This window comes from Anomaloglossus baeobatrachus, unplaced genomic scaffold (genome assembly GCF_048569485.1).
Source record: "Anomaloglossus baeobatrachus isolate aAnoBae1 unplaced genomic scaffold, aAnoBae1.hap1 Scaffold_105, whole genome shotgun sequence".
NCBI classification, from domain to species: Eukaryota; Metazoa; Chordata; class Amphibia; order Anura; family Aromobatidae; genus Anomaloglossus; species Anomaloglossus baeobatrachus.
Window position 1 is genome coordinate 345249 of NW_027441875.1, and position 21335 is coordinate 366583.

Here is a 21335-nt window from a genome sequence, read left to right on the forward strand (position 1 = left end):
GATGAATGCAGCAGCGGCCAGTATAGCTTGTTCAGCCGGAGTGGATGAATGCAGCAGCGGCCGGTATAGCTTGTTCAGCCGGAGTGGATGAATGCAGCAGCGGCCAGTATAGCTTGTTCAGCCGGAGTGGATGAATGCAGCAGCGGCCAGTATAGCTTGTTCAGCCGGAGTGGATGAATGCAGCAGCGGCCAGTATAGCTTGTTCAGCCGGAGTGGATGAATGCAGCAGAGGCCAGTATAGCTTGTTCAGCCGGAGTGGATGAATGCAGCAGAGGCCAGTATAGCTTGTTCGGCCGGAGTGGATGAATGCAGCAGTGGCCAGTATAGCTTGTTCGGCTGGAGTGCATGAATGCAGCAGTGGCCAGTATAGCTTGTTCGGCCGGAGTGGATGAATGCAGCAGCGGCCGGTATAGCTTGTTTGGCCGGAGTGGATGAATGCAGCAGCGGCCAGTATAGCTTGTTCAGCCGGAGTGGATGAATGCAGCAGCGGCCGGTATAGCTTGTTCAGCCGGAGTGGATGAATGCAGCAGCGGCCAGTATAGCTTGTTCAGCCGGAGTGGATGAATGCAGCAGAGGCCAGTATAGCTTGTTTGGCCGGAGTGGATGAATGCAGCAGTGGCCAGTATAGCTTGTTCGGCTGGAGTGCATGAATGCAGCAGTGGCCAGTATAGCTTGTTCGGCCGGAGTGGATGAATGCAGCAGTGGCCGGTATAGCATGTTCGGCCAGAGTGGATGAATGCAGCAGCGGCTGGTATAGCACGTTCGGCTGGAGTGGATGAATGCAGCAGCGGCCAGTATAGCACATTCGGCTGGAGTGGATGAATGCAGCAGCGGTCAGTATAGCACGTTCGGCCGGAGTGGATGAATGCAGCAGCGGCCGGTATGGCACGTTCGGCCGGAGTGGATGAATGCAGCAGTGGCCAGTATTGCACTTTGGCCGGAATGGTTGAGTGCAGCAGCGGCCAGTATAGCACATTCGGCTGTAGTGGATGAATGCAGCAGCGGCCAGTATAGCACATTCGGCTGGAGTGGATGAATGCAGCAGCGGCCAGTATAGCACATTCGGCTGGAGTGGATGAATGCAGCAGCGGCTGGTATAGCATGTTCGGGCCGGAGTGGATGAATGCAGCAGCGGCTGGTATAGCATGTTCGGCCGGAATGGTTGAATGCAGCAGCGGCCAGTATAGCACATTCGGCTGGAGTGGATGAATGCAGCAGCGGACGGTATGGCACGTTCGGCCGGAGTGGATGAATGCAGCAGTGGCCAGTATTGCACTTTGGCCTGAATGGTTGAGTGCAGCAGCTTCCAGTATAGCACATTCGGCTGGAGTGGATGAATGCAGCAGCGGTCAGTATAGCACATTTGGCTGGTGTGGATGAATGCAGCAGCAGTGGATATGTGGCGCCCCAGGACCTGGTCGCCACAACAGCATTGCCCTCCCAAAGGGTTAATGCTGAGCCTGGAGGTAATGGGGAGGTCCATTGGCCAGCAAGTTTAACACCCAACGCAGTTCTCCCTCCGGCCAGCAGGGGGAGCTCTGAACCTGGAATTCCAGGGAGCTTTCCTCAAGTCTGGCCTGAGGGAGGAAATAGTCGTCAGTGTGTAGAGAGAAGTGGAAGGAAGCAGACGCAGAGTGAGCTGTCCTGTGGATCTGGGGCCTAGAGCTAGAGTAGCTTGGCCCAGGGAAGCAGGAATAGCAGAGAGGCAGCGGAGAGACTCGGACATCGGAGTCTGTGGCCACCAGGGTATAAAATCCGCCCCTGGTAGCCGAATCCGAAGGGCAGGAGAGCTGCAAGCACCTGGCCCATAAACATCCCAAAGGTACAGCTGCAGCATCAGGGCCCGGTGTGGACTCCAGCAGAGAAGCACCAGAGAGGGCCTGCGCAGCCTACTACAGAGGGAAAGGGACGTACCATCAGTCCCAGCAGCAAAGAGGGCCATTGCTGGATTCAGATAAGCAGAGTCCTATCATAACAAAGAAAAGCACAGGAGTAGGCCTCATACTCAGCTGGCCAGAAAGATCACCCCAAGTACTTCCAGGCCGACCGGATCCCCATCACCACCTGTGACGGTCTCCCAGGACTGGACTGTTCCCAAAGTAAAAGAGGAAAAGGTAAAGAGACTGTTGTTTGTGCCTGGTTCTTTCATTGCCTGTCGGCTCTGCACCGTGTTAGCCACACAACCCCATAGACTTTCACGAGCACTAACAGTGTCCCCGGGGCTCCGCTCCACCTGTGGGGAGCAGTACCACCATTGCTGCCATAACATCACCCCGGAGGCCTCACACAGCAGCGGCGGCTTAATAGCCGCAGACCACAGGTGGCGTCACGAACACAAACTTTATCCATCAAGCCACATATTCTACTGACACCCACCAGGGCCACGGAGCCGGGCCCAGCCACCACTGACTACCACCGGACTAGTCCGGCCCGGCACCGGGTGTCCCATAGCCCTGGGGTGGGCGAGTCAGATACATCAGGTACTAGAACACAGACAGGTATTAGCAATATGGCACACAGCACTAACCAGCAGCAGCACTTCAAGACCTGACAACCAGCAATGTAAAGTCCACATTGTCCAGGCACCTCCCTTAAGGGGAGGGTGTCTTAAATACCTAGTGCCTCTCAACCATCACCTGAGTGGCACTTCTGTGCTGGGGTACGCTGGCTTTTTAAGGATAGGTGCATGAGCATGTGTCCACTCCCAGGAAGCCTGTGCGGCATGCGCAGGCCCCGGGAGTCGGCAGCAGGGACCAGGGACAGAGTAGCCTATGCAGAGTGGCAGGGAAGGTGAGTGTGTCGGTGTCCCTGCCTGGGGAGGGGGACGGGACAGTGCGGGAACGTCAGTGCCAGCGTGACAAGTTGGCTTTCCCTGGCGGAGTCTTCTGAATGTCTGGAAGCACCAGCCTCTGCTCTGGAACTAGTGGCTATTTCCTTAAGCCATCCTCTATGAGGAGCAGAGACGTGAATACAGAAGCATCTGGGAGAACACGGTTCTTCTCACAGTGGCAAAATCCCCGACCACCATACTCTACGATGAGAAGAGACATGGAGCCGCGGAAGGTAAAAGACACTGTCACCATCTGACTGTACTGTTAGGCTGGGTCGTGCTGGGACTCACAGGACCAGTAAGATTGGAAACAACTGAGCGGAAACTGAGGATGTGCCAGAAAATGCTCTGTACAACCGAATCGTGGTGGAAGACATGCTCCCGCTATCTCTGTATGGAGTTAAGGAACATGAACCGTTAAGTAAAGAGTTGTGGTTGAAACCGAACTGGTGGTCTCCTTGTGGAGGCGAGTTGTCGTTTAGTCCTGGCCACCTGACGGCAAAATGCGGCCTACACGAGAGTACAGTCCACACAATGCAAGTCCACACACCCAACCAGGACCATGTCTAGTATAAAGCATGCCATGGCTCCTGGAGTCAATCCTCACCCATGATTACCACCTCACCCTAGAGTACTCGGCATTGACTCTCCCTGAGATATTATTAGTGGCGTCACCCGTCCCTTTAGTATTGATTATGTTGCTATGGTTACCGTTGGTCTATACTCAGTTTAGGCCGTCTCTGTAGTAACCATAATACAGTGTTATTATGTGCTATACACCGTGTGCAGAATTATTAGGCAAGTTCTATTTTAGAGGATTTTTTTTATTATTGAGCAACAACAACAACAACTATGTTCTCAATCACCCAAAAGACTCATAAATATCAGCGCTTAATATTTTGGCAGTTGGAGGGGTTTTTAGATTTGGCTTCTTAGGAGGATTCTGTTTGTGCAGGTGACTATTACTGTGCAGAATTATTAGGCAACTTCATAAAAACCAGATCTATTTCAACCTCACTTGTTTATTGTCACCAGGAAACCTATATAACTGCTCAACATATAGAAATAAACATTCCTGACTGCAAAAACAAAACCCAAAACATGAGTGCCCAATATCGCCCCCTTTCTTTCTGATGACCCTCAGCAGCCGACCGTCCATAGATTATTATTATTATTATTATTATTTATTATTATAGCGCCATTTATTCCATGGCGCTTTACAAGTGAAAGAGGGTATACGTACAACAATCATTAACAGTACAAGACAGACTGGTATAGGAGGAGAGAGGACCCTGCCCGCGAGGGCTCACAGTCTACAATAGGAGAGAGGACCCTGCCCGCGAGGGCTCACAGTCTACAGGAGGAGAGAGGACCCTGCCCGCGAGGGCTCACAGTCTACAGGAGGAGAGAGGACCCTGCCCGCGAGGGCTCACAGTCTACAGGGAATGGGTGATAGTACAATAGGTGAGGACAGAGCTGGTTGCGCAGTGGTCTACTGGACTGAGGGCTATTGTAGGTTGTAGGCTTGTTGGAAGAGGTGGGTCTTGAGGTTCCTCTTGAAGCTTTCCACGGTAAGGGAGAGTCTGATATGCTGAGGTAGAGCGTTCCAGAGCATGGGGGATGCACGGGAGAAATCTTGTACGCGATTGTGGGAGGAGGAGATAAGAGAGGAGCAGAGAAGGAGATCTTGTGAGGATCTAAGGTTGCGTGCAGGTAGGTACCGGGAGACTAGGTCACAGATGTAGGGAGGAGACAGGTTGTGCATGGCTTTGTATGTCATGGTTAATGTTTTGAACTGGAGTCATTGGGTGATGGGAAGCCAGTGAAGGGATTGGCAGAGTGGCGAGGCTGGGGAATAGCGGGGGGAGAGGTAGCTTAAGCACGAGTTTAGGATAGATTGGAGGGGTGCAAGAGTGTTGGAAGGGAGGCCAGAGAGCAGGAGGTTGCAGTAGTCGAGGCGGGAGATGATGAGGGCATGCACTAATGTTTTTGCAGATTCTGTCATTGCTTCATCTGTTTACCATCAACATTGCGTGCAGCAGCCACCGCAGCCTCCAGCCACCGCAGCCTCCAGCCACCGCAGCCTCCAGCCACCACAGCCTCCAGACTCCACAGCCTCCAGACTCCACAGCCTCCAGACACCACAGCCTCCAGCCACCACAGCCTCCAGACACCACAGCCTCCAGCCACCACAGCCTCCAGACTCCACAGCCTCCAGACTCCACAGCCTCCAGACACCACAGCCTCCAGCCACCACAGCCTCCAGACTCCACAGCCTCCAGACTCCACAGCCCCCAGACACCACAGCCTCCAGACTCCACAGCCCCCAGACTCCACAGCCTCCAGCCACCACAGCCCCCAGACTCCACAGCCCCCAGACTCCACAGTCTCCAGCCACCGCAGCCTCCAGCCACCGCAGCCGCCAGCCACCACAGCCTCCACATACCACAGCCTCCAGCCACTACAGCCTCCAGCCACCACAGCCTCCAGACACCACAGCCTCTAGACACCGCAGCCTCCAGACACCACAGCCTCCAGACACCACAGCCCTCAGATACCACAGCCCCCAGACACCACAGCCTCCAGCCACCACAGCCTCCACATACCACAGCCTCCAGACACCACAGCCTCCAGACACCACAGCCTCCAGCCACCACAGCCTCCACATACCACAGCCTCCAGACACCACAGCCTCCAGACACCACAGCCCCCAGACACCACAGCCTCCAGACTCCACAGCCTCCAGACACCACAGCCTCCAGACACCACAGCCTCCAGCCACCGCAGCCTCCAGACACTGCAGCCTCCAGCCACCGCAGCCTCCAGACTCCACAGCCTCCAGACTCCACAGCCTCCAGCCACCACAGCCTCCAGACTCCACAGCTTCCAGACTCCACAGCCTCCAGACACCGCAGCCTCCAGACACCACAGCCCCCAGACACCACAGCCTCCAGACACCGCAGCCTCCAGCCACCGCAGCCTCCAGCCACCGCAGCCTTCAGACACCGCAGCAAACACCGCAGCCTCCAGACACCACAGCCTCCAGACACCACAGCCTCCAGACACCACAGCCTCCAGACACCACTTGCGTGTTGAAGTGCCTCTGCTGTGATGTCATCGCTAAGGGTGAAAAATCCTTTTCCTCCCACACAACGGGCATGACATACTCCATCAACCATAAGTTAAATTGTCAACCCATGTATGTAGTCTACCTATTGGAGTGCACGTGTTGCCTCCAGTATGTGGGCCGCACGGTGCAGACAATGCACGCCCGACTCAATAAACATAGGCATATTATTCGGACAGGCTACCAGCTTCATAGCCTGTCCAAACATTATACAACTTCCATGGTAGAGACCCTAAATTGATGAAACTCATTGTTATAGATAGGGTAACTGATACTGACCCTGATCAGTTTAATAGTTTAATAAAACAAGAGCTATCTGGGCGATACGTGCTCATCCGTGTGCGGCACCTATGCACAGGCGCGGGCACGTTTTCGTCTTGTGTTTTGTCATCTGTTTGTTTTAATTGTGTTTCCTTATGAAATGCTGTCCAGGACCTTAATGGTTACATTTTGGCTTTAATCATGATTAGTTATACCACCCAATCGTCTTTGTTTTTTAGCTATATATGTTGCCCACATGGTTGATTCCCTCTAATCACCTGATGAAGACAGCAAAATAGCTGTCGAAACGCGTTGTGGCCATTAGAGGGTATTTTAGTTCAATAAAAACTTTTTGTCTTCCCTGCTTCCTGCTTCCTAGCGCTCCTAATTTGACCAGAAATTCGTTACTCCCACTCACCTTAACCCCTTGAGGGATCTACGGCAGGAGCAGCTCTGGGAGCAGTGAATCCCCTTTAATTACTGCCAGCCCCTCGTTCCTTGGCTGTTGCGGTTACCGGGTTGTTGTGACTGTGGAGACCTGTGTTCATACACTCTGGGATGCCCGTGGTCACGTGATCCACCCGGAAGGAGTCAGTCCACGTTGCTCCCTGTGATCACACACAGCTCCACGCTCCAGCAGATTTTGTTTACCTCTGACTGCACCAACCGGGGTTGTGCACGGGTGCGCAACCCTCCAAGGTAAGCAGCCTCTGGGCATTACTAATCTCCCTTATCACCGGGTATCACCCAGCGCGTCTCCCTTTCTTCTCTTGCAATTAAGATATTTCTTGGCCCAGTCTTGAGGTTTTATCTCATGTTTCTTGGTCAGAGGTGGTGGTTTTCAGCCTTCCTTACCTTGGCCTGTCCCTGAGTATGGCACACCTTGTGCTTTCTGATACTCCAGTAACGTTGCAGCTCTGAAATATGGCCAAACTGGTGGCAAATGACATCTTGGCAGCTTCACGCTTGATTTTCCTCCATTCATGGGCAGTTATTTTGCGTCTTTTTTGCCCAGCACGCTTCTTGCGACCCTGTTGGCTATTTGCCATGAAACGCTTGATTGTTCGGTGATCACGCTTCAAAAGTTTGGAAATTTCAAGATTGCTGCGTCCCTCTGCAAGACATCTGTCACGCTCCCCGGGTCCCCTGCGCTGCTCCCCGGCTCACCTGTCACGCTCCCCGGCTCTCCTGCCTCGCTTCCCGGTTCCTCCGTCCGGTCTCCGCCGCTCCCCGCTCTCCAGCATCCATTGCCGGCGCGTCCCCGGCGTCCTGGTCCCCGCTCCCGGCGCCCGTCGGCTTCTCAGCCCCAGCCCGGCTCTGCTGCTTCCTCCTCTCAGCTTCCTGCTCTGGCTTCTGGCACTCGGGCCGCGCGCATGCGCATTAGGGCGTGCGGTCATTGACCCTTTCTTAAAGGGCCAGCGTCCATTAACAGGAAATGTAGCACACAGGTACAGGGTATAAAGGGGTTTAATGTCCAAGTGGGCGGGGCCTGATCTTCGTGTTTCTCAAGCTAGGAGTCAGGTCTCCTTGTGTTCCTGTGAGATACTCACCTCTCTCTCTTCTAGAGCCGAGCCTGCCTCGCCATCCGGTCCTGCCGAATCCTGAACCCCGAACGCTGCCTATCTGCCATCCTGACAGTCCGTACCATCTCGGATCCCTGCAGTGACCCGTCATCTCGCTCCAAAGGTTCCGGACCCCGCCTGACATCTTCTCGGCTTCCGAACCTGAGCTCCGTCACCCGGACTACCATCAGTGACTCCGTGGTCCCAGGGACTTCTCCGTTATACTCTTGTGCACGGACTGTTCTGCTGCCTATAGTGCTCCAGCTACCGGACCCCTTACCATCATCAAGGAGTTCGGCCCAGTGGATCCACCTCCTGGGTCTGCCCGTCCACCTGGCCCTAACAGTAAGATCAGGCCATGGATCCCGCTGCAGCACTAGCAGCCGTACAGGAGGAACTCCAACGCCAGCGTGAGACTCAGACCCGCATGCTGCAATTCATGTCTTCTGTGGACGCCCGCCTGAACACGCTACAAGCGGCAGTTACGTCTTCAGCATCCCAGGCTTCCACTAGTCAATCCACGGCTCCAGCTCCCGTGGCGACTTCTTCGGATGCTTCCCGACTTCGTTTGGCCTCACCACCCCGGTACGCCGGAGACCCCAAGACCTGCAGGGGTTTCATAAACCAATGCTCCCTCCATTTCACGCAGCTGCCGCATTTGTTTGCCTCCGACCAAGCCAAGGTCGCCTTCATCATGTCCCATCTAGAGGGTGAGGCACTGGCGTGGATGAACCCCTTGTGGGAGAAGGGGGATCCTGTGACCACGAACATCCAGGAGTTCCTGCAGGCATTCCGTGGCACCTTTGACGAGCCCGGACGCGCCTCCGCGTCTGCTTCGTCTCTTCTCCGGTTACGTCAGGGGACTCTGACGGTGGGTCAATACGCCATCCGTTTTCGCACCTTGGCTTCGGAACTCGGGTGGAACAACGAGGCCCTAACCGCCGCCTTCTGGGAAGGACTCTCGGGGCGAATTAAAGATGAGCTGGCGGGTCGTGACGTACCGTCCACCCTGGATGCCCTGATTACCCTAGCGACTCGAGTGGACATTCGCTTTCAGGAGCGATCCAAGGAAGTGTCCCGTGAGAGACGTCCGGTACGGCATTCCTCTCCTCCGCAGAAGTCCTCCGTACTTCAGTCAACGGCATCTGGGGCCCCCGTCCACAAGCCCATGCAGATCGACCGAGTGCAGCAGTCTGAACAACGTCGAGCCGAGCGGCTCGCCAAGGGCCTCTGCTTTTACTGCGGAGAGGGCACACACCTGCTACGCTCCTGTCCAGAGAGGCCGGGAAACTCCAAAGCCTAGGGTTGGTAGGAGAGGCCACCCTAGGTGCTGGGACTCTCTCAGACCCGGTTACGTGGACTGTGCAAGTGACAACGGGAGAGACGCGGTTCACGGCCGAGGCGTACCTCGATTCTGGGGCCGCAGGCAATTTCATCCAGCAGGCCAAGGTGGACAAGTACCAGGTGCCGGTTACTCCACTCGACAAGCCCCTAGTGATTGCCTCTGTGGATGGGAGACCCCTCTCTGACACCATCTCCTGGATCACCAGGCCGGTCGAACTGCGTATCGGTGCCCTGCACACCGAGAACATCGCTCTCTACGTCCTCCCACACATGTCCCATCAAATCCTGCTGGGACTTCCCTGGTTACGGACACACGGACCATCAGTCAGCTGGGGCACTGGTGAAATCACCCGATGGGGCTCTTCGTGCCATGATAAATGTCTGAAGACCATACAACCCATCCGACGACCTCCGGTTCCAGAGAACCTACCGGGACTGCCCTCGGCCTATTGGTCCTTCGTGGACGTCTTTGATAAGAAGGAATCTGAGGTTCTTCCGCCACATCGTCCTTACGATTGTGCCATCGACCTGCTCCCGGGAACAACACCACCTCGAGGACGGATATATCCATTGTCTCCAGCCGAAACAAGGGCCATGTCTACTTACATCACAGAGAGCCTGGCTAGGGGATTCATTCGGAGATCCTCCTCTCCTGCTGGAGCAGGCTTCTTCTTCGTGAAGAAGAAAGAAGGCGACTTACGCCCATGTATAGACTACCGGGGATTAAACCAAATCACCGTGAAAAACAAGTACCCTCTGCCGCTCATCCCCGAATTGTTTGACCGGCTTAGAGGAGCTCGTGTGTTCACCAAGCTGGATCTTCGGGGTGCCTACAACCTAGTCCGCATCCGCTCTGGGGACGAGTGGAAGACCGCGTTCAATACTCGCGATGGACACTACGAATACTGCGTGATGCCCTTCGGCCTGTGTAACGCACGAGCAGTCTTTCAAGAATTGGTGAACGACGTTTTCCGGGACCTTCTCTACGTCTGTGTGGTGGTGTATCTGGATGATATCCTTGTCTTCTCTCCGGACCTCCAGACCCACAGAGAGAACGTGCAGCTGGTTCTACAAAGACTGAGAGAGAATCGTCTGTACGCCAAGTACGAGAAGTGTGTCTTTGAGCAGTCTTCTCTCCCCTTCCTGGGGTACCTCATCTCCGATACCGGACTGCAGATGGATCCAAAGAAGGTCTCCTCCATTCTCAACTGGCCTCCTCCTTCTGGACTGAAGGCAATCCAACGCTTTCTGGGATTCGCCAACTATTACCGCCAGTTCATCCCTCATTTCTCTGCTCTGACTGCTCCTCTCTCCGCCTTGACCAAGAAGGAGGCTAATCCAAAGGACTGGTCACCTGCGGCCGACGCCGCGTTTAGCTCTCTGAAGCGGGCATTTGCCTCCTCTCCTGTACTCCACCGTCTGGAGTTAAACCGCCAGTTCACCTTGGAGGTGGATGCCTCCTCCTCGGGAGCCGGAGCAGTGCTCATGCAGAAGTCCTCCTCCGGGAAGATGGTGACTTGCGGTTTCTTCTCCAAGAGCTTCTCAGCGCCTGAACGCAACTACACCATCGGAGACCGAGAGCTATTAGCAGTCAAACTGGCTCTGGAGGAATGGCGCTACCTTTTGGAAGGAGCAGTGTACCCCATCATCATTTACACGGACCACAAGAACCTAGAATACCTGCGGTCCGCTCAGCGATTGAACCCACGGCAAGCCAGGTGGTCCTTGTTCTTTGCCAGGTTCGATTTCCAACTCCATTTCCGACCCGCGGACAAGAATGTACGCGCTGATGCCTTGTCCAGGTCTTTCATGCCCATGGAGCAAGAGGAGGAGACATCCCAACCCATCATCTGTCCTAGTAAAATCATTCAGGTGACCCCTGTCACCCTGGCCCAGATACCGCCCGGGAAGACCTATGTCTCTGAGACTGACAGGGAAAAAGTGTTACACTGGGGCCATGCCTCGAAAACAGCTGGTCATGCTGGTCAGAAGAGAACATGGAGTGCGATTGTACGTCACTACTGGTGGCCATCCCTTCGCACGGACGTCGCTGCTTTTGTCTCTGCCTGCTCCTCTTGTGCCAGGAACAAGACGCCCAAACACCTGCCTTATGGCCGTCTGCTGCCTCTGCCTATACCCTCAATTCCGTGGCAACACATTGCGATGGACTTCATTACGGACTTGCCCCTGTCCTCCGGACACACAGTCATATGGGTCGTGGTGGATCGGTTCTCCAAAATGGCTCATTTCGTCCCTATGGCTGGACTGCCCTCCGCTCAGGAACTCGCGGACGCCTATATACATCACATCTTCCGCTTGCATGGCTTTCCATCACACATTGTGTCCGACAGAGGAACTCAGTTCACCTCCCGCTTCTGGAGGGCTCTCTGCAAACATCTGGGAGTGACTCTGGACTTTTCTTCTGCCTACCATCCTCAGTCGAACGGCCAAGTGGAACGGGTCAATCAGATCTTGACCTCCTTCTTATGTCACTACGTCAACGCCCATCACGACGACTGGTCCACGCTGCTTCCTTGGGCTGAATTCTCCCATAACCACCACGTCAGTGAGTCGTCCTCCAGCTCTCCCTTCCATGTCGTTTACGGACTTCAGCCCTCCGTCCCATTGCCTGTATCCCCTTCTTCGGATGTCCCTGCTGCTGATGCTGTAGCCCGTGACTTTGCAACCATTTGGGACTCTGTCAAGGCGTCCCTTGGACGTGCTTCCCTGCGGATGAAGAGACACGCAGACAAGAGACGTCTGGACCCTCCGTGTTTCTCTCCTTGAGATCTAGTCTGGCTTGCTTCCAAGTACGTCCGATTGAAGATACCATCCTACAAGCTGGGTCCTCGCTACATCGGGCCGTTTAAAGTCCTCAACAAGATCAATGAGGTCTCCTACAAGCTACACCTCCCGGCCACGATGAGGATACCCAACTCCTTCCACGTCTCCCTGCTCAAGCCGGCTGTCCTTGGTCCCTTCTCCGCTGCTGCCAGTTCGGCTCCTCCTCCAATTGCCGATGATGACATCTATGCGGTAAGAGATATCGTGGCCATGAAGACCGTACGGGGTCGACAGTTCTTCCTGGTGGACTGGGCAGGGTATGGTCCTGAGGATAGGTCCTGGGAGCCCCGGGAGAATGTGGGCACTCCGCTGATCCGTGCCTTCCTGTCCCGGTTGCGGGGAGGGGGGCGTGGGGGGGGTACTGTCATGCTCCCCGGGTCCCCTGCGCTGCTCCCCGGCTCACCTGTCACGCTCCCCGGCTCTCCTGCCTCGCTTCCCGGTTCCTCGGTCCGGTCTCCGCCGCTCCCCGCTCTCCAGCATCCATTGCCGGCGCGTCCCCGGCGTCCTGGTCCCCGCTCCCGGCGCCCGTCAGCTTCTCAGCCCCAGCCCGGCTCTGCTGCTTCCTCCTCTCAGCTTCCTGCTCTGGCTTCTGGCACTCGGGCCGCGCGCATGCGCATTAGGGCGCGCGCGCGGTCATTGACCCTTTCTTAAAGGGCCAGCGTCCATTAACAGGAAATGAAGCACACAGGTACAGGGTATAAAGGGGTTTAATGTCCAAGTGGGCGGGGCCTGATCTTCGTGTTTCTCAAGCTAGGAGTCAGGTCTCCTTGTGTTCCTGTGAGATACTCACCTCTCTCTCTTCTACAGCCGAGCCTGCCTCGCCATCCGGTCCTGCCGAATCCTGAACCCCGAACGCTGCCTATCTGCCATCCTGACAGTCCGTACCATCTCGGATCCCTGCGGTGACCCGTCATCTCGCTCCAAAGGTTCCGGACCCCGCCTGACATCTTCTCGGCTTCCGAACCTGAGCTCCGTCACCCGGACTACCATCAGTGACTCCGTGGTCCCAGGGACTTCTCCGTTATACTCTTGTGCACGGACTGTTCTGCTGCCTATAGTGCTCCAGCTACCGGACCCCTTACCATCATCAAGGAGTTCGGCCCAGTGGATCCACCTCCTGGGTCTGCCCGTCCACCTGGCCCTAACAACATCTCACAATATGGACATTTCAGAGCCCGTCAAATCTCTCTTCTGACCCATTTTGTCAAAGGAAAGGAAATTGCCCAATAATTAAGCCCCCCTTATATAGGGTGTTGTGTCATTACACCGCACCCCTCCTCATTACAGAGATGACATCACCTGAGTTACTTCATTGGTAGTTGGCTCTCAGCCTATACAGCTTGGAGTAGGACGACGTGTATAACAAGTATCATGTGACCACAATACGCATCTGCCTAATAATTCTGCACACAGTGTACATAAAAAACTACAACTTCCAACATGACCTGACGAAACACATTTACTATTGGCAGGAACCAGAGCTGTTACAGGTGAGGGATCCCTGAGGGACAAACTGTTTGATGGCTACAATGTTCATGTGCGACCTACAAGGACCCCACAGGAGAAGGTGACCATCCAGGTGGGGATGGTCCTGTCCCAACTTATCAGCCTGGTAAGAAGATGCACACTATGCTCAGTATCGCCCAAAAAAGAGAGATCACCATGCTGTCCCCATAGTACCACCCCAGAAAGAGCTGATACTAGAGGTCACCATGCTGTCCCCATAGTACCACCCCAGAAAGAGCTGATACTAGAGGACACCATGCTATCCCCATAGTACTGCCCCAGAAAGAGCTGATACTAGAGGACACCATGCTATCCCCATAGTACTGCCCCAGAAAGAGCTGATACTAGAGGACACCATGCTATCCCCATAGTACTGCCCCAGAAAGAGCTGATACTAGAGATCACCATGCTATCCCCATAGTACTGCCCCAGAAAGAGCTGATACTAGAGGTCACCATGCTGTCCCCATAGTACCACCCCAGAAAGAGCTGATACTAGAGGACACCATGCTATCCCCATAGTACTGCCCCAGAAAGAGCTTATACTAGAGGTCACCATGCTATCCCCATAGTACTGCCCCAGAAAGAGCTGATACTAGAGGACACTATGCTATCCCCATAGTACTGCCCCAGAAAGAGCTGATACTAGAGGACACCATGCTATCCCCATAGTACTGCCCCAGATAGAGCTGATACTAGAGGGCACCATGCTATCCCCATAGTACCACCCCAGAAAGAGCTGATACTAGAGGACACCATGCTGTCCCCATAGTACTGCCCCAGAAAGAGCTGATACTAGAGGTCACCATGCTATCACCATAGTACTGCCCCAGAAAGAGCTTATACTAGAGGTCACCATGCTATCCCCATAGTACTGCCCCAGAAAGAGCTGATACTAGAGGACACCATGCTATCCCCATAGTACTGCCCCAGAAAGAGCTTATACTAGAGGTCACCATGCTATCCCCATAGTACTGCCCCAGAAAGAGCTGATACTAGAGGGCACCATGCTATCCCCATAGTACTGCCCCAGAAAGAGCTGATACTAGAGGTCACCATGCTATCCCCATAGTACTGCCCCAGAAAGAGCTGATACAAGAGATAACCATGCTATCCCCATAGTACTGCCCCAGAAAGAGCTGATACTAGAGGGCACCATGCTATCCCCATAGTACTGCCCCAGAAAGAGCTGATACTAGAGGGCACCATGCTATCCCCATAGTACTGCCCCAGAAAGAGCTGATACTAGAGGGCACCATGCTATCCCCATAGTACTGCCCCAGAAAGAGCTGATACTAGAGGGCACCATGCTATCCCCATAGTACTGCCCCAGAAAGAGCTGATACTAGAGGGCACCATGCTATCCCCATAGTACTGCCCCAGAAAGAGCTGATACAAGAGATAACCATGCTATCCCCATAGTACTGCCCCAGAAAGAGCTTATACTAGAGGTCACCATGCTATCCCCATAGTACTGCCCCAGAAAGAGCTTATACTAGAGGGCACCATGCTATCCCCATAGTACCACCCCAGAAAGAGCTGATACTAGAGGACACCATGCTATCCCCATAGTACTGCCCCAGATAGAGCTGATACTAGAGGGCACCATGCTATCCCCATAGTACTGCCCCAGAAAGAGCTGATACTAGAGGGCACCATGCTATCCCCATAGTACTGCCCTAGAAAGAGCTGATACTAGAGGACACCATGCTATCCCCATAGTACTGCCCCAGAAAGAGCTGATACAAGAGATAACCATGCTATCCCCATAGTACTGCCCCAGAAAGAGCTTATACTAGAGGGCACCATGCTATCCCCATAGTACCACCCCAGAAAGAGCTGATACTAGAGGTCACCATGCTATCCCCATAGTACTGCCCCAGAAAGAGCTGATACTAGAGGACACCATGCTATCCCCATAGTAATGCCCCAGAAAGAGCTTATACTAGAGATCACCAAGCTATCCCCATAGTACTGCCCCAGAAAGAGCTGATACTAGAGGGGACCATGCTATCCCCATAGTACTGCCCCAGAAAGAGCTGATACTAGAGGACACCATGCTATCCCCATAGTACTTCCCCAGAAAGAGCTTATACTAGAGATCACCATGCTATCCCCATAGTACTGCCCCAGAAAGAGCTGATACTAGAGGGGACCATGCTATCCCCATAGTACTGCCCCAGATAGAGCTGATACTAGAGGACACCATGCTATCCCCATAGTACTGCCCCAGAAAGAGCTTATACTAGAGATCACCATGCTATCCCCATAGTACTGCCCCAGAAAGAGCTTATACTAGAGATCACCATGCTATCCCCATAGTACTGCCCCAGAAAGAGCTGATACTAGAGGTCACCATGCTATCCCCATAGTACTGCCCCAGAAAGAGCTTATACTAGAGGACACCATGCTATCCCCATAGTACTGCCCCAGATAGAGCTGATACAAGAGGGCACCATGCTATCCCCATAGTACTGCCCCAGAAAGAGCTGATACTAGAGGACACCATGCTATCCCCATAGTACTGCCCCAGAAAGAGCTGATACTAGAGGGCACCATGCTATCCCCATAGTACTGCCCCAGAAAGAGCTGATACTAGAGATCACCATGCTATCCCCATAGTACCACCCCAGAAAGAGCTGATACTAGAGGACACCATGCTATCCCCATAGTACCACCCCAGAAAGAGCTTATACTAGAGGACACCATGCTATCCCCATAGTACTGCCCCAGAAAGAGCTGATACTAGAGGTCACCATGCTATCACCATAGTACTGCCCCAGAAAGAGCTTATACTAGAGGTCACCATGCTATCCCCATAGTACTGCCCCAGAAAGAGCTGATACTAGAGGACACCATGCTATCCCCATAGTACTGCCCCAGAAAGAGCTTATACTAGAGGTCACCATGCTATCCCCATAGTACTGCCCCAGAAAGAGCTGATATTAGAGGGCACCATGCTATCCCCATAGTACTGCCCCAGAAAGAGCTGATACTAGAGGGCACCATGCTATCCCCATAGTACTGCCCCAGAAAGAGCTGATACAAGAGATAACCATGCTATCCCGATAGTACTGCCCCAGAAAGAGCTTATACTAGAGGGCACCATGCTATCCCCATAGTACCACCCCAGAAAGAGCTGATACTAGAGGTCACCATGCTATCCCCATAGTACTGCCCCAGAGAGAGCTGATACTAGAGGGCACCATGCTATCCCCATAGTACTGCCCCAGAAAGAGCTGATACTAGAGGGCACCATGCTATCCCCATAGTACCACCCCAGAAAGAGCTGATACTAGAGGTCACCATGCTATCCCCATAGTACTGCCCCAGATAGAGCTGATACTAGAGGGCACCATGCTATCCCCATAGTACTGCCCCAGAAAGAGCTTATACTAGAGGGCACCATGCTATCCCCATAGTACCACCCCAGAAAGAGCTGATACTAGAGGTCACCATGCTATCCCCATAGTACTGCCCCAGATAGAGCTGATACTAGAGGGCACCATGCTATCCCCATAGTACCACCCCAGAAAGAGCTTATACTAGAGGACACCATGCTATCCCCATAGTACTGCCCCAGAAAGAGCTGATACAAGAGATAACCATGCTATCCCCATAGTACTGCCCCAGAAAGAGCTTATACTAGAGGGCACCATGCTATCCCCATAGTACCACCCCAGAAAGAGCTGATACTAGAGGTCACCATGCTATCCCCATATTACTGCCCCAGAAAGAGCTGATACTAGAGGTCACCATGCTATCCCCATAGTACTGCCCCAGAAAGAGCTGATACTAGAGGACACCATGCTATCCCCATAGTACTGCCCCAGAAAGAGCTGATACTAGAGGACACCATGCTATCCCCATAGTACTGCCCCAGAAAGAGCTGATACTAGAGGGCACCATGCTATCCCCATAGTACTGCCCCAGAAAGAGCTGATACTAGAGGGCACCATGCTATCCCCATAGTACTGCCCCAGAAAGAGCTGATACTAGAGGGCACCATGCTATCCCCATAGTACTGCCCCAGAAAGAGCTGATACTAGAGGGCACCATGCTATCCCCATAGTACTGCCCCAGAAAGAGCTGATACAAGAGATAACCATGCTATCCCCATAGTACTGCCCCAGAAAGAGCTTATACTAGAGGTCACCATGCTATCCCCATAGTACTGCCCCAGAAAGAGCTTATACTAGAGGGCACCATGCTATCCCCATAGTACCACCCCAGAAAGAGCTGATACTAGAGGACACCATGCTATCCCCATAGTACTGCCCCAGATAGAGCTGATACTAGAGGGCACCATGCTATCCCCATAGTACTGCCCCAGAAAGAGCTGATACTAGAGGGCACCATGCTATCCCCATAGTACTGCCCTAGAAAGAGCTGATACTAGAGGACACCATGCTATCCCCATAGTACTGCCCCAGAAAGAGCTGATACAAGAGATAACCATGCTATCCCCATAGTACTGCCCCAGAAAGAGCTTATACTAGAGGGCACCATGCTATCCCCATAGTACCACCCCAGAAAGAGCTGATACTAGAGGTCACCATGCTATCCCCATAGTACTGCCCCAGAAAGAGCTGATACTAGAGGACACCATGCTATCCCCATAGTAATGCCCCAGAAAGAGCTTATACTAGAGATCACCAAGCTATCCCCATAGTACTGCCCCAGAAAGAGCTGATACTAGAGGGGACCATGCTATCCCCATAGTACTGCCCCAGAAAGAGCTGATACTAGAGGACACCATGCTATCCCCATAGTACTTCCCCAGAAAGAGCTTATACTAGAGATCACCATGCTATCCCCATAGTACTGCCCCAGAAAGAGCTGATACTAGAGGGGACCATGCTATCCCCATAGTACTGCCCCAGATAGAGCTGATACTAGAGGACACCATGCTATCCCCATAGTACTGCCCCAGAAAGAGCTTATACTAGAGATCACCATGCTATCCCCATAGTACTGCCCCAGAAAGAGCTTATACTAGAGATCACCATGCTATCCCCATAGTACTGCCCCAGAAAGAGCTGATACTAGAGGTCACCATGCTATCCCCATAGTACTGCCCCAGAAAGAGCTTATACTAGAGGACACCATGCTATCCCCATAGTACTGCCCCAGATAGAGCTGATACAAGAGGGCACCATGCTATCCCCATAGTACTGCCCCAGAAAGAGCTGATACTAGAGGACACCATGCTATCCCCATAGTACTGCCCCAGAAAGAGCTGATACTAGAGGGCACCATGCTATCCCCATAGTACTGCCCCAGAAAGAGCTGATACTAGAGATCACCATGCTATCCCCATAGTACCACCCCAGAAAGAGCTGATACTAGAGGACACCATGCTATCCCCATAGTACCACCCCAGAAAGAGCTTATACTAGAGGACACCATGCTATCCCCATAGTACTGCCCCAGAAAGAGCTGATACTAGAGGTCACCATGCTATCACCATAGTACTGCCCCAGAAAGAGCTTATACTAGAGGTCACCATGCTATCCCCATAGTACTGCCCCAGAAAGAGCTGATACTAGAGGACACCATGCTATCCCCATAGTACTGCCCCAGAAAGAGCTTATACTAGAGGTCACCATGCTATCCCCATAGTACTGCCCCAGAAAGAGCTGATATTAGAGGGCACCATGCTATCCCCATAGTACTGCCCCAGAAAGAGCTGATACTAGAGGGCACCATGCTATCCCCATAGTACTGCCCCAGAAAGAGCTGATACAAGAGATAACCATGCTATCCCGATAGTACTGCCCCAGAAAGAGCTTATACTAGAGGGCACCATGCTATCCCCATAGTACCACCCCAGAAAGAGCTGATACTAGAGGTCACCATGCTATCCCCATAGTACTGCCCCAGAGAGAGCTGATACTAGAGGGCACCATGCTATCCCCATAGTACTGCCCCAGAAAGAGCTGATACTAGAGGGCACCATGCTATCCCCATAGTACCACCCCAGAAAGAGCTGATACTAGAGGTCACCATGCTATCCCCATAGTACTGCCCCAGATAGAGCTGATACTAGAGGGCACCATGCTATCCCCATAGTACTGCCCCAGAAAGAGCTTATACTAGAGGGCACCATGCTATCCCCATAGTACCACCCCAGAAAGAGCTGATACTAGAGGTCACCATGCTATCCCCATAGTACTGCCCCAGATAGAGCTGATACTAGAGGGCACCATGCTATCCCCATAGTACCACCCCAGAAAGAGCTTATACTAGAGGACACCATGCTATCCCCATAGTACTGCCCCAGAAAGAGCTGATACAAGAGATAACCATGCTATCCCCATAGTACTGCCCCAGAAAGAGCTTATACTAGAGGGCACCATGCTATCCCCATAGTACCACCCCAGAAAGAGCTGATACTAGAGGTCACCATGCTATCCCCATATTACTGCCCCAGAAAGAGCTGATACTAGAGGTCACCATGCTATCCCCATAGTACTGCCCCAGAAAGAGCTGATACTAGAGGACACCATGCTATCCCCATAGTACTGCCCCAGAAAGAGCTGATACTAGAGGACACCATGCTATCCCCATAGTACTGCCCCAGAAAGAGCTGATACTAGAGGACACCATGCTATCCCCATAGTACTGCCCCAGAAAGAGCTGATACTAGAGGACACCATGCTATCCCCATAGTACTGCCCCAGAAAGAGCTGATACTAGAGGACACCATGCTATCCCCATAGTACTGCCCCAGAAAGAGCTGATACTAGAGGGCACCATGCTATCCCCATAGTACTGCCCCAGAAAGAGCTTATACTAGAGATCACCATGCTATCCCCATAGTACTGCCCCAGAAAGAGCTTATACTAGAGATCACCATGCTAACCCCATAGTACTGCCCCAGAAAGAGCTGATACTAGAGGGGACCATGCTATCCCCATAGTACTGCCCCAGATAAAGCTGATACTAGAGGACACCATGCTATCCCATAGTACTGCCCCAGAAAGAGCTTATACTAGAGATCACCATGCTATCCCCATAGTACTGCCCCAGAAAGAGCTGATACTAGAGGGCACCATGCTATCCCCATAGTACTGCCCCAGAAAGAGCTTATACTAGAGGACACCATGCTACCCCCATAGTACTGCCCCAGAAAGAGCTGATACTAGAGGTCACCATGCTACCCCCATAGTACTGCCCCAGATAGAGCTGATACAAGAGGACACCATGCTATCCCCATAGTACTGCCCCAGAAAGAGCTGATACTAGAGGGCACCATGCTGTCCCCATAGTACTGCCCCAGAAAGAGCTGATACTAGAGGACACCATGCTATCCCCATAGTACTGCCCCAGAAAGAGCTGATACTAGAGGACACCATGCTATCCCCATAGTACTGCCCCAGAAAGAGCTGATACTAGAGTTCACCATGCTATCCCCATAGTACTGCCCCAGAAAGAGCTGATACTAGAGTTCACCATGCTATCCCCATAGTACCACCCCAGAAAGAGCTGATACTAGAGGACACCATGCTATCCCCATAGTACCACCCCAGAAATAGCTTATACTAAAGGACACCATGCTGTCCCCATAGTACTGCCCCAGAAAGAGCTGATACTAGAGGTCACCATGCTATCACCATAGTACTGCCCCAGAAAGAGCTTATACTAGAGGTCACCATGCTATCCCCATAGTACTGCCCCAGAAAGAGCTGATACTAGAGGACACCATGCTATCCCCATAGTACTGCCCCAGAAAGAGCTTATACTAGAGGTCACCATGCTATCCCCATAGTACTGCCCCAGAAAGAGCTGATACTAGAGGGCACCATGCTATCCCCATAGTACTGCCCCAGAAAGAGCTGATACTAGAGGGCACCATGCTA

General features: G+C 53.1%; 1 protein-coding gene across 1 annotated transcript in view; it reads left to right on the forward strand.

The window, feature by feature from the left end:
• The window catches only part of CHRNB1 (cholinergic receptor nicotinic beta 1 subunit), a 149660-nt gene that overhangs the window by 36625 nt on the left and 91700 nt on the right, over positions 1-21335 (forward strand). Inside the window, exon 2 of the mRNA XM_075331918.1 lies at positions 13441-13580. Coding sequence (XP_075188033.1) covers positions 13441-13580 — 140 coding nt within the window. The remainder of the gene's footprint in view (positions 1-13440; positions 13581-21335) is intronic.